The sequence below is a fragment of the Garra rufa genome, chromosome 6 (assembly GCF_049309525.1).
Source record: "Garra rufa chromosome 6, GarRuf1.0, whole genome shotgun sequence".
Taxonomy (NCBI): Eukaryota; Metazoa; Chordata; class Actinopteri; order Cypriniformes; family Cyprinidae; genus Garra; species Garra rufa.
Window position 1 is genome coordinate 34469252 of NC_133366.1, and position 14149 is coordinate 34483400.

Sequence of the window (14149 nt, forward strand, 5' to 3'; positions counted from 1 at the left end):
GTGGGTTCAAGTCCCACTGATGGCTTACATTTAAGTTGGCTGTGCAAGAAATTCTATATACACAATATATATATATACACAGCCAACTTACCTTCTAGCAACCCTCTTCCACCCCAATTCCACACTCTTAACTGTTCGGATTTGGGAGAGTTCTCTGGGTTTTGGCTAAATTCCGAGTTCAGAGCCCTCCACTCAGACAGCATCCCAAATATGCATACTGTTTGCTCAAACCTGATTGTATGTAAGTGCGAACTTGTGGAATCTATATTAGAATTAGCATAGAACTCACCAGCTATGAGTTTAGCCCAGTGCTTCAACATCAAAAAGGCTCAGACTGTCTAGGATCTGACAGTTATTGAACTGTCACTGACCTGTTTGAACCATTTGCAAAAATACTCTCTGTACTTGGGTGCACTATCATTTTGTTTGTGTGTGTGTGTGTGTGTGTCATGGCCGCACTGGAGTGCACACCTGCATGATCTTCTAACAGCAAACACCCGTTGTAACTGCCAGCGTTAATGCAGGGAAGTGTATTTCGTCATGGTTGACTTTTGGCTACTACTTTTGACAATGTGCCTTATAACAACAGTAAAGAGCGCGTTTAAAGACGCGCTCCGGACCGGCAGGATTTACAAACAAAGCTGGACTATTCACGATCCTGTGCTCAATCACCCAGCGGGTGGAAACTTTACAGACATTTCGACCACTGTAAGAACATTGAGCCAAGATGAGTGGATTTTATTCCAAAAGCAAGAGAGAGCATTTAGAAAGACTCTGGACACGAAACATCTCGAAGATAAACATAACTTCCTCTTTTCAGGAGAAACACAACGAAAAAATGGATCAGACTCATCCGCATTCTGAATGGAGTATACTTTAAGAACGGCACTTTTACAATCAATCGGCGAAATGGAAGGCAGTTCGGATTACCTTTGCTGAAGTTCACAATGCGTGTATTGAAGAAAATGCCGCGAGTTAGCGGTGGCCTTCCTGAGGCCCAGACCGTGGATTGCCTCGCCGGCTGGATTGAGGCGGAGTTGCGCTTTTTGCGGGACATCGTTCAACCAGCACTGGGAGCACCAAGGAGTGGAACCCATCAACAAAAGCAGGTGGGCAAAGATAAACTTGCATATTTATGGCAGAATAGAAAATCTAGAGCAATCCAAATTATTCTTAACAACAGTAAATATCCAAATGTACCAGTCGGCATAAATAATATTCTATCCGTGCAGAATTATTATATTTCTAAATGCGCGCCTGAGAGGCTTGAAGGCGTGTTAAATGCACCGCCATGGACCGGATCATTACTTCCCGTACAATCTAGCCAGCTTAACACTTCATTGTTCACTGTCACTGAAGTAGAGAAAGTGGTTAATGACCTCCCCAAGCAAGTGGACTTGATGGTGTGACTTATGAAACACTGAAAACTACAAAACAAATGGTGTGCCCAATTCTGACTAATATATTTAACATCTGTCTGGAAAATGGCAAAGTTCCAGAATCATGGAAAGGGGCCCTGATACACCGTATCCCCAAAAAAGATAATATTCCTGATGACCTGTCTACTTGGAGAGACATTTCCTTACTACCTACAGTCTTTAAGGTGTTTATGAAATGTATGCTGTCACGAATACTTCCTTGGTTAGTGGATACAGGAATACTTACACCAAAGCAAAAAGCTTATATCAATAGGCAGGGGATGAATGAACATGTCTTCTGTCTTAAAACGGGAATTGATGATTTCAAACATTCATCTGCCAAGTTCTTTACTGTCTTTTTGGATTTTCGTGATGCATTTGGCACATTGCCCCACGATGTCATGTTTCATGCATTGGACGAAATAGGACTACCACAGCTGTATGCAGATGTAATTAAAGATGTGTATAATAACTCTTACATCCAGGTCATATGTGGAACCGCCCTCACTGATCCCATACCACTTAAAATTGGCATCAAAACAGGGTGCCCATGGAGCGCCATCAATTTCATTCTGGCGATTAACTCCTGGATGAAGTGGATGTGCCAGTGCGCACCAGCAGGCGTGCGATCCCCAAACCCAGTGCAAGGTTATGCGGATGATGTGGAAATCTCCTCAAGAGATGAAAGTGTAATTTCCAACATGCTCCTCCGCACAGATGAGTTTTTAAGGTGGTCAGGTTTAGACATCAAACACACAAAATGTGCTGCATTCTATGAAAGACGTAGTGGAGGAAACAGATGGTATAAAGCAAAGTCTGACAAGCCCCCTTCCTTTTCAATAATGCAGAAACGTATCCGAGTGTATGAACGTCATGAAACATATCCTTATTTGGGCCATAAATTTAACGTCAGTGGCGATTGGGAGGAACAGATATCAGAGCTGTGTCAAGAATATACCCAAAGACTTGGGCTGATTGATGCTGCCCCACTGCCCATAATGATGAAGATTGAAGCCATCAGGCTAATCGCAGTAGCCAAAATCCAACATCTCTTCCCGAATGTACATATCCCACAACGTATATTGTCAGCGATGAACAACGAAACGGTTAAGCTGATGAGGAAATGGTTCTGTCTTAATAGCCGCACGACTCGGGACATTATTTTCCAGCCACGTAGAGACGGAGGTCTCGGTGCCCCAAATATTGAATGGCTCTACACCGCGTCCAGAACAGGACACCTTTTAAACATGCTTAACAATGACGATACAACTGTTAGAGAATTATCACGTGAATCACTGTTTTTACATCTACAACGTCGCAAAATACCTGCTGCTTCCATAAATGAGTCCCAGTTTCTTGGATTTAAACTAAAGCAGAACGGAAAGTTGGACATCAAAGCAGCCGGATTTGGAGTGCGCTCTGACTGGCTAGATTTAAACGACCTCTGCAGCCGCATAGGAATACAGCTGTCCTGGTTGGGACCCGATGGAGAAGTAGTGGCTCTTAATGACAGCATAATCACCGATCCACTGGTTTCCACTCTGGCAATCCTCAATAAAGACACTACTCCTCACCAGTTACAGATTAAACACGCAAGAGCTTCAATTCTTCATCTTAGACAGATCCAAAACGGACAGCACTGGACGGGTCTCAGATTACAAGGAAAACTTGCTTTACTTCAATTTGCCGACCATTCAGTGTCTCACTCTGCTCTGTCTAATCCATCAATTTCAGATGACATTTTGATATTCTTGATTAAAGCAAGACTACAATGTCTACCAACAAAGTACAATTTGGCAATATGGTATCCATCAAAGCATGAACCTTATTGTATATTACATCCTACACAGCAGGAAAACGAAACGGTTGCTCATATACTAAACGGCTGCTACAATTATAAAGGACTCTATGTAGCCAGACATGACCGTCTGGTTGATCTGGTTGCAAAGGACTTACAAATGGTAATCGGTGGACATGATAGTAAGATCTACAAGCATAGCACTGTACGAATTAACTGGTTTCATCATAACATATCAAACAGTGAGTACTTCACAAACATTCCAAATACTCCTGACATTGTAATTGTTAATGAGGTTATGAAATCTGTTTGTATTGTTGAGGTGGGCTGCTGTTTTGATCTGTATATGAATACTTGCTATTATTCTAAACTATTGAAATATCAACCCCTGGTAGATCTCATCCTCCAACTTGGATATACCTGTAGATTGATAATTCTGGTATTTGGAAGTTTGGGTCATGTCCATAAGAGTGTGATTAGCGGGATGCAATTAGGGGGGCTACAAAAAAAGAAGGCAAAAAAGCTTGCAAAATTCTGCTCAGTTTCAGCCATTATAGGGAGCATGAAAATATGGAGACGGAGATGTTTCCTTTATCCCTAATGTGCCGAGTATTATAAAAAAAGAAGGACCTGTACAAGTATGTGAGCTATGAATTGTAGATCTGTCACCCTGTCAAAGACTCTTCCCAGAGTATTTGGATCTTGTTTTCTTTGTAATGTCTTTTAGATCCAAATAAAAGTATTCAAATGTGTGTGTATCCATGACATCTGAATGGTGTACTATAAAATTTTGCAAAATGTAGTATATATTCTGTTCACAACACTTTAACATACCCCACCATAAGGCACAGTTATGTTAAATCTCTAAAGTATTAACTGATATTTTAATGTGATATTACACAGCTGGTTTAGTTTGTCATATATACATATTATTTGTAGTGTACATTGGTTTACAAGTGCACCAAATCCATCTCTGAGAACCAGAAGATGCTTTTTATCATATTGTAATCAAATATATCTATCAACCTGTAGTCCCTAATGGTCTGTTCAACATTGCAGAAAAGCTACCATGCCAAGAATCTTTTGACTAAAATTTTTATTAGTTTCAGAAACATTTATTCCTTAATTCTAATTCGTTTTTTATTTAATTTTATTCAACAAACTCTGTTTAGTCTGTTTTTTGGAAGGTTAAAACTTTGGTGTTCAACATATTGTTTCAGAAATGCAAATAATTAAAGGTTAGCTTTAAGAAAAGATATATGACTGTTTGTAAAAAGAAATTTGATTAAGTTAGTTTAAAAGAGGTAAATTATCTTTCAAATTTCACATGGTTTGAATCAGATTCAATCAGATGGTCAATTTTCACCCAGATGGTTCATCTTACCCACTGACTCAGGTCAACTTACCCCTAACTGGGGCAAATTGAGCCACAGGAACACTTTTTTAATAAGAAGCCATAATTTTAGAACCATTTGTCATAGATTCTGATAATTTAAAATGATAGGAAACATCCTGAAATTACTTTAGATACTTTCATTGTACTTCTGCCTCATTTTCCCTTATCTTGGGGACCACATAAATGTCTAATAATGGCTCATCTTACCCAAATCTCCCCTACTTATGGAATTGCCAGACTAAATTTAGTAATGTGCAATGTCCAACCTGAGAACAATGCGCTCAACTGGACCTTCATTTTTTATTCATGGTGGACAGTAAAGAATGAAGATTGCAGTTGGGATTGCTTTCACTTCAAAATGAGACTCACTACTGTGACTGGACTAAAATGGAAGTAAAATGGAATAAGAAAAGATTGAAGGGCATAGGTTTGATTTTGGTGGGGATATAACAGCAGTTGCTGGATATTGATAGGGACATGTCTCTAGCATCCCTACTAAATGTAAAGGTATACATATGTAAGAGTAAGTTCTTTTCTAGTAGCCTCTAGTAGTTCCTGCTGGGATGCTGAGATGCTGGGATAGACTCCAACATCACTATGACCCTACATAGGACAAGCAGTTTGGAGGATGAATGGATGGTAATTAGGGGCCAAGCACCGAAGATGCGATGGCACCTATTATATCCGTTGGTGTTCTTCTTCTTCTTCTTCTGTTCCTTCTGCTCTTGAGTCTATGGCAGCCCATAAAACCGCTTGTGGGAAAGTTGTGAAATTTGGCACACTGATAGAGGACGGTCTCAACATTAACCTTAGCAAATTTGGAGTAACTCAAACTCTCTAGCACCACCACTTGTCCAAATTTTCAATTTGTTTATGCTAATGAATTTTGAACTGTTAAGTATTTTCTCTGAATCCTTGGCTCATGCTGAGTCGAATGAACACCAAAATGTGATTTTTAATTAAAAAACAAAATTTAAAATGAAATAAAAACCTACTTTTTCGAACTTGTCCTAGACGGTTTGTCTGATTTTTACCAAAATTGGTTCAGATCATCTTCAGACCATGCTGGCAAAAAGTTATGGAATTCAAGTTGATTGACACGCAAACAAATTATTTTAAAAGTAATTTTGGGCGTCGGCCATTTGGATTTTGTAGTAAAATGCTATATTTTATAAACGCATTGATGTATCATTACAAAACGCAGTATGGGTCATCAGTACCATGCCCTGAAGGAGCCTGAGAAGTTTCAAGCCAGCGCCACCTAGTGGTAAAATCAAATATTCACATGCTTATAACTTATTTTCACATGAAACTCCTGAGTCCACTGATACCAAACATGCCAGGTTTTACTTTATGGTTCGTGCAATGTTGCATTTTAGCATTTATAAAACATTTTCCAATATCTTAGAAGCCATTACCCCTATCAACACGAAACCACCATAAGAAATTCAGAAACATAGCGTACCGGCTATACACTAATGCCCAATTGCCAAAATTTTTATAGTAAGTGGCAAAAAATGCAAACAAAGTCAGTCGTCGGTAATTTTTTCTCTTCTCATATATAAAAATGTTTATAACTCACAAAACAAAATAAGATATTTTCACCAAATTTGACACACATATGTAAAAGCACACTCTAAGGACACAAAAAAAGTTTGGTAGGATTGTGCGTCTTTGTGGCGCTATAATGAAACAAAACATGAAATTGCCATTGACTAAAATAGAGTATTATGATATCAAATGCTACATTTTTTCCAATGCATTGGTGTACCATTACAAAAATTTGTATGTACCATGGAGACCATGACCTGAAAGTATTCAAAATGTTTCGAGACAGTGCTAACTTGTGGTCAAAAGTGATAACCGATTATATTGTATTACTAGTGGTTGTTTTTATGATTTTTCACCCATTTTGACTAAAATCACCTTAAAGTGGCTTCAATTACTCATTGCTGCACTTGTTCTGATGCTTGTTTTTCTCAAAAATCTCTCTTTATCTCCAAAACCGAGATTTCAAATGGCTAGCTAGACAGTGATTCGTTATTTATGAATTGTTAAAATTTGGGTGTCTGGGACGCCATGAGCCTAGAGACTGTACTGTATACCATTTGTTTTCCAAGGCTTAGCCTAAATGTGTGATTTGAATAAAAAAGTGTTTATAAACGGCTATTGAGATATGCTCAATTGAAATAAGTAGACCCAGAAACAGTATTCCACAAGTCATGTTTTAACAAGATAGAGGTTTAGGCCAGCACCTATTTAATAAGTCTCTTCACTAATCTGCATTTCGGCAGCTCATTTTAATGCAATGCTTAATTTAATACTTACACAAGTGGATGAATTGATATGTCTCCATATAATCAAGTTTCAGTAGGCAGTCTGAGATGCTAATGTTCAATTTACATCTAATTTTCTTTCCTTTTATGAGCATTTGTTATTTCTAAGATTCTGTGATTGATAAAGGTTTTTATTTGTGTAGCACCATTTGTGAAGAATAATGTAAGCAGAGAACAAAGTTAGGAACAAGCACACCAAATCAAAGAAACAAGAAATTACAGAAATTGTAGGTCGATTTCTCTGATGAGATAAGATTGTTCAGGGATGCAAGTCTTTCACTATGTGTGTGATCAACATTCAAGAATGGTCTATTTATGCATTTTTAATGTGCATTAGTGTGGATGTCTGTCCATGCGCATGTGCAGAGTTAATTGTGCATTATTAATGTGTGTCCATGCCAGACAAAGATTGTGTTACGCTATATACACATGTGGGAACACGTCTACACCTGAAATATTAATGCCATTTCTTGAACTGTTACAACCAGAGAATCTTCTTGAATGGAGGACATTTAAACATCTAACATCTGTGCATTAACTGTAACCCAGATATTAAGTTGAATGTAGAACATGGGCCCATTTGCCAACAAATTTAGGATTACAGGAATTATTGTTTAAAAAAAATTAAACAATCAGTATCTAACTGGTCTTTTGACACATAGTGTTAGCCAATATATAATCAACTGATTGTGTCTTTAAGGTGTAAACGGTCTAGGTTGCCTTGGCCAGGACACTCATGAGGAAGACCATGATGAAAAACACCCACATGAAGAACCTGTCCATCACCTTGGCAACCTTCTTCCACTCAGCCCCTTTGGCCTGGTGTGCCCTCTGCTCTCTGAAACAGTTAGCTATGTACTCAATGTTTTGCACCACTTTCTGATGTTGGCCGCAGATGCATAAGAATCCTTTGCCAGTGGCGGTCTTATTGTAACTATCTGCTCCTACAGTTTTGCCGTAGCTATTATCATGGTGATAGCTAACTCCATTGAGATAGCCATTGCTGTGATCGTAGGTGTATCCAAGTTTTTCGGGAATGGAGAGTTCGCTATCTTTGAGTTTCTCCTGGCTTGTCAGTGGGAGCTTTTCGCTTCCGTCTCGACCAATGTAGTGTGTGTATTTTGGATGATGGGCACTTTGTCGGATAGGGGAATTTGAACATGAGCGGGTCCTCCTTTGCTGGTCATGCCTCTGTTGTCGATAGGGACTGTTGTTGTGATGGTAGCCATTCCCATGCCGCTGGTCTCTGTGATTGTACCCGTTTAACTGACTGTGGTTTCTGTCATCATGGTTAAAGTCTCCGTAAAACCCTTTGTCAAAATACCCATCTCTCTCCAGGCTAGCCAGTGGGTCTTCAGAGAACAAGGTGCCTCGGTCTCTTTCAGGTGTGGTGCAGTTCTCCCCTACTTCATACACAAAGAAGATCTTAGACATGTAGTCTATTATCAGGACTTTGGCCCAGTGGGGCACAGGTTTGGCTTCTGCTCCACAGAAGTGTATATTCATGATAAAGATAGTCAAAGACGTAGATGCTGTTATCATGGTCATTGTTGCAATGTAGTATTTTCCTATAGGAAAGACAAACAAGGGATAAATAACAAAGAGGCTGTACAGTCACACAATCAGTGTTTGGGATTGACTCAGTTTACAGGAATGGATTATTTGATCCCCTGCTGTTTTTGTATGTTTGCCCTCTGACAAAGAAATGATCAGTCTATAATTTTAATGGTAGGTTTATTTTTAACTGTGAGAGACAAAATAACAACAAAAATTCCAGAAAAACACATTTCAAAAAAGTTTAATGAGTGAAATAAGTATTTAATCCCCTATCAATCAGAAAGATTTCTGGCTCCCGGGTGTCCTTTATACAGGTAACAAGCTGAGATTAGAAGCACTCTCTTAAAGTGCATATTGCAGGTTAAAAATTTTTTCGAGATAAACATATATTCGAGTATGAAAATATTATACGAACCATTAATGCAGGATTTGAAAATGTTTTACAAGACGTAAGGGCACAAATTTAGACGACAAAGTGACGATTTCCTTGACCGCTCTCAAAAACAGCTTTTTTCCACACCGCGTCATATGACGTCACGAGAGGGAGTCGTTCGCCAAGCTCTGTTGCTATTCAGTAGGAGCAGTCGTGAGTTCGTCTGTTTTCGGTAGTTATTTTTAATTTCAATTGATCATCGTCATTGTAAATTATTGTGTTTATGGAGGCTGTACAAACTCCAGCCTGTCAGGACATCGTGTCCGTGGGTTTACTTACAATAAAAAGAATGGTGCATCTTCCGTATCCGGGTGCGTTTGTGCGGGTGAAGAGACGGGCCTATACTACAGCATCTGCTTCGAAAAACGCGTTCACTTTACACCAGAGGATTAGCATCCTGGCAATATTATACAGTTCAACATGAGATGCTGAAGCAAGAACCAAGTGAGGCTCAGAGCTGGTGCAGTTCCTTCGGTGCACACAGCACCTTAATCGGGTCCGCCGTCAGACTGTGGTTCGTCAGAAGCCGTCAGAGATGCAGCTCGACGAAAACGTGAACTGTGCACCGTAAGTCTAGTTTTTTCTTCTCATACCTACCAAATCTGTGAATATCTTTATTTAAATAATGAGACACAGATGTGTTGTTGTAAAGCACGTAGCTAGCTTGTAAGCATTAGCAATATAATTTTAAGAACCGTGTAAAAACGGTACCATATGAGAAGGCATAACTGGTCAGTTATCCTCAGTTTGTTAATATTATGACCATCAAGTCTAGTTACAGCTTGGTCACATTGTTTGCACAGCTAATTTGTAATTTTTTGTCATGTGTGTTTATAGGGCTTTGGGAGATATTGCAAGACATGAGGCTGTGTGAAGATCTGAAGCAGTGGAGGCCAGCTGTTATTAACCACCACTAATGTAACACATTAGTGTGATACCCACACTGAAAATAATTTTCTTTCAGTAGTATATGTTTGGTACATCTACATGTGTATATTAAAAGTTGCAATGTTGATTTTTAAGTTGGGTATTAACAGTACTATGAAATAATATTTATGATTTATTGTTGTATAAATTAAACTGAATTGAATTAACCATAAATGCAGATCTGCTTGATATATATGTTGTAAACTTCATATAAAAAATGTATACAGTAAGACAGTTTGTGATTGAGATTTGATTATTGTTTATTGATTGTCACCTAAATGGGGCCATTCAAAACCTTTATAAAGTCATCAATCCTTTGTAAACTGTCTAATAGCTGACACAACACATGCAGGTAAGGGCTTCCTGATGAATACCAGCAGACAACTTGACTGTATGCTGTCAATATTAATTGTCTTATACCAATGGCATTAAAAAGTTTTACTTTATATGTATTTGTGACCTGAATATAGTCAAACTGTAATTGAGATTGCATTTTACTGTTTATTTGTACGTACAAATATTTAGCTCAGAATAATAAATTATCTCTACCCTAAACATACTCATGCCTGCTGGCCTGGAGATGTCTATGACCCTGCCTGAAATGCATTTAATCTGTAGAACCTATTTTGATTTCAGACAGCAAGCCTCAAAGTGCAGAGTCAGAAACAGCACACCAAGTTTGGGGGCATTTCCCATATAAGCATAATATAAAACAAAAAGGTGTTCATCTCTCTCGCACGCGCGGTAATAAGAACCCGCTATATCATGTAACGTTCGCATCGGATATTAACAAGTGTGACACACTTGATCAACGATTATTCGTTTGTGTTATTGGTAAGTAGAATCAATACTTCTAGATGACCAATGCTATGATTTTGCCCGATTAGATTTCGTCAGCTAACACTGATCTCTCACCAAGACACCTGCCCTGTTCTCACACCGCAACTTAATTTGTCTCCTCTGACCTTTGTTCTGTTTAATTCTGGCATGTCCCTGCTCTCTTGGCCACATAGCAGGCTCATATTTGTGTCTGTGGTTCGTCATACGAGTGTAAATAAACATTTTAAATGTTCTCCGCATCCGAACAGTCATTGCGATCCATTTTTTTCCTATGGTTTACTTTGACCGCTCTCCCTCTCGTTACGTCACTACCGGTTTGGCAGTTTTTCAGATGCGGAAGTAAAATTCTCGCACAAAAACGAGTCCAGAAGCCTTAATAGCATTTTTTGAAGTAAATTTAAAGAAAATCTGGTTCCTACATTATTTTTCTATACATCAATTCACCTGAGTTTCTAACCTGCAATATGCACTTTAAAGGGAGTGCTCCTGATTTCAGCTTGTTACCTGTATATAAGACAACTGTCCACAGAAGCAATCAATCAGATTCCAAACTCTCCACCATGGCCAAGACCAAAAAGCTATCCAAGGATGTCAGGGACAAGATTGTAGATCTACACAAGGCTGGAATGAGCTACAAGACCATCACCAAGCAGCTTGGTGAGAAGGTGACAACAGTTGGTGCGATTATTCGCAAATGGAAGAAACACAAAATAACTGTCAATCTCCTTCGGTCTGGGCCTCCTTGCAAGATCTCACCTTGTGGAGTTTCAATGATCATGAGAACGGTGAGGAATCAGCCCAGAACTACACGGGAAGATCTTGTCAATGATCTCAAGGTAGCTGGGTCCATAGTCACCAAAAAAAAACAATTGGTAACACACTAGACCGTGAAGGACTGAAATCCTGCAGTGCCCGCAAGGTCCCCCTGCTCAAAAAAAGCACATGTACATGCTCGTCTGAAGTTTGCCAATGAACATCTAAATGATTCAGAGAAGAACTGAGTGAAAGTGTTGTGGTCAGATGAGATCAAAATCAAGCTCTTTGGCATCAACTCATCTCGACATGTTTGGAGGAGGAGGAATGCTGCCTATGACCCCAAGAACACCATCCTCACCATCAAACATGAAGGCGGAAACTTTGGGGATGTTTTTCTGCTAAGGAGACAGGACAACTGCACTGCATCAAAGAGACAATGGACGGGGCCCTGTACCATCAAATCTTGGTTGAGAACCATTGAAAATGGGTCGTGGATGGGTATTCCAGCATGTCAATGACCCAAAACACACAGCCAAGGCAACAAAGGAGTAGCTAAAAAAAAGCACATTAAGTTCCTCAAGTGGCCTAGCCAGACTCCAGACCTTAATCCCATAGAAAATCTGTGGAGGGAGCTGAAGGTTCGAGTTGCCAAACATCAGCCTTGAAACCATAATGATTTGGAGAGGATGACTTAGAGTGGGACAAAATCCCTCCTGAGATGTGTGCAAATCTGGCGGCCAACTACAAGAAAAGTGTGATCTCTGTGATTGCCAACAAAGATTTTGCCACAGGTACTAAGTCATGTTTTGTGAATGCCTCAAATACTTATTTCACTCATTAAAATGCAAATTAATTTATAACTTTTTTGAAATGGATTTTTCTGCATTTTTTGTTGTTATTCTGTCTCTCACTGTTCAAATAAACCTACCATTAAGATTATAGACTGATCATTTCTTTGACAGTGGACAAACGTACACAATCAGCAGGGGATCAAATATATATTTTCCTCACTTTATGTCCAATTTTAAATGCTTAAGACAAAATATAAACAATATCAACAACATTGATATATTATATTTAAACATCTCAAAATCATTAATTTCCAATAGAGAGTCTTAGACTCTGAGACTGTGACCTGTACTATGTACTCTGCTTTCACTTCACTTCACAAACAGTTCATTGTAACTTCCACTAGGAGGCCAAATGAGCCATGAGTAAAGTCTATAACCACAGTGAGAATGACAAAAAAAGTGTACTTTAGAGCATATGGTTGTCACTTTTGTTTATATCCAAACTGCATGAACAGAACACAATTAGCATTTTACCAGAAGTGACAGATTTCTTCAGCCAGAGAGAAAAGAAAATGCTCTACTTTAAACTCACCAATTAGTGGAACACTTTCTGAAGGTGGCATACTCTCAGCCACCATCAGCTGAAATACTGTCAGGGCCAGCAGAACCGTCACACCCAGTGAGACCTTCTCCCCAGAATCAGCAGGCAGGTAGAATCCCAGCGGAGCCAGGAAAGAGATGAGGAAACACGGCAGAAGAAGGTTGAAGATGTAGAAGGAAGAACGGCGCTTCAGCAGGACTGTGTACGTTATGTCAGGGTACGGGTCGGAGCAGCAGCCGTACATTATGACGTTCTTAACAGCCGGCATGCCATGACACTCCCATTCCACGTTTTCCACAAAGTCTGAAAGGTCTCCACTCTCCATGCCCATTCTGATATCCACCTGGTGTTACAGTGAATATGATGGGATTTTTAGTAAAGGACCATTTGATTTGACACTTTGACCTGACCATGTTTTGTTATCATACCTTTCTATCAAAGTTATCTGGCATTATCAAGAAGAATTTGTTCTGACACAGTTTATCTCTTGAGTTCTTGTCATATTTTATTACCTTTATGAATAAACTGTGATAATATGAGAAATGTTGAAGGTGTCTGAATACATTTTGGTTTGACTATATATGTATAATTTGTATGTAAAAAATAATGAAAAAAACAAAACAATTGGTAATATTCCTCCTTACTGGGTATTTGTATATATTCTGATTTCACTTCATAATCTGTGGATGTTGAGGATGTACTGACTAACATTAGCACATACATCTACAATATATTTACTGTATGTGGAGTTTTTGGAAGGTATAGTCTGCCGTAAAATAAGAATTCTGTCATTGTTTACTCACCCTCCATTTGTTCCAAACCTGTATGCGTTTCTTTATTCTGCTGAACACAAAAGAAGAGCCACTTGGTAGCTATTGATTTCTGTGGTATTTATTCCACACTGTGAAAGTCAATTACTACCACCAACTGTTTGGTTGCCAACATTCTTCAAAATATCTTCTGTTGTGTTCAACAGCTAAAAGAAATTCATACAAGTTGGAAAAATTGAGGGCGAGTAAAAGATGATTTTCATCTTTGGGTGAACTCTCACAAGCTGTCAAATGCCACTTTGTCAGGCTTTTAAAAAGCTGACTTGCTGTTTCAGTGGAAATCACATCAACACATTGAATAATGCTGTGCATTCTTCTACGCACTTTTTAGTGGGACTACTGTTAGATCATTTTGAATGTGCTCTAATAAACATTGACCATCAATAGAACCTTACAGCTTTTAATGAAAGCAGTGAACAGATTAAAAACAATTCTTATCTGTGAAAGGTTATCGCATGTCTTCAAG

The 14149-nt window shown here is 38.9% G+C and overlaps 1 protein-coding gene across 1 annotated transcript; it reads right to left on the reverse strand.

The window, feature by feature from the left end:
• Positions 1 to 7659: 7659 nt before the first annotated feature.
• On the reverse strand, positions 7660 to 13196 carry LOC141335970 (neuronal acetylcholine receptor subunit alpha-9-I-like). Its single transcript, XM_073841472.1, has 2 exons — positions 12845 to 13196; positions 7660 to 8516 (listed from the first exon to the last, which is right to left on the reverse strand). The coding sequence occupies exons 1-2, from the start codon at positions 13182 to 13184 to the stop codon at positions 7660 to 7662; spliced, it is 1197 nt and encodes a 398-aa protein (XP_073697573.1). The 5' UTR covers positions 13185 to 13196.
• Positions 13197 to 14149: the final 953 nt, after the last annotated feature.

Coding starts and splice junctions, on each gene's coding strand:
- LOC141335970 (XM_073841472.1), bottom strand. CDS start 13,184: ATGGGCATGGAGAGTGGAGACCTTTCAGACTTTGTGGAAAACGTGGAA. Junction 8,517..12,844: donor AGAAAGTGTTCCACTAATTG/GTGAGTTTAAAG, acceptor TCTTTCCTATAG/GAAAATACTACATTGCAACA.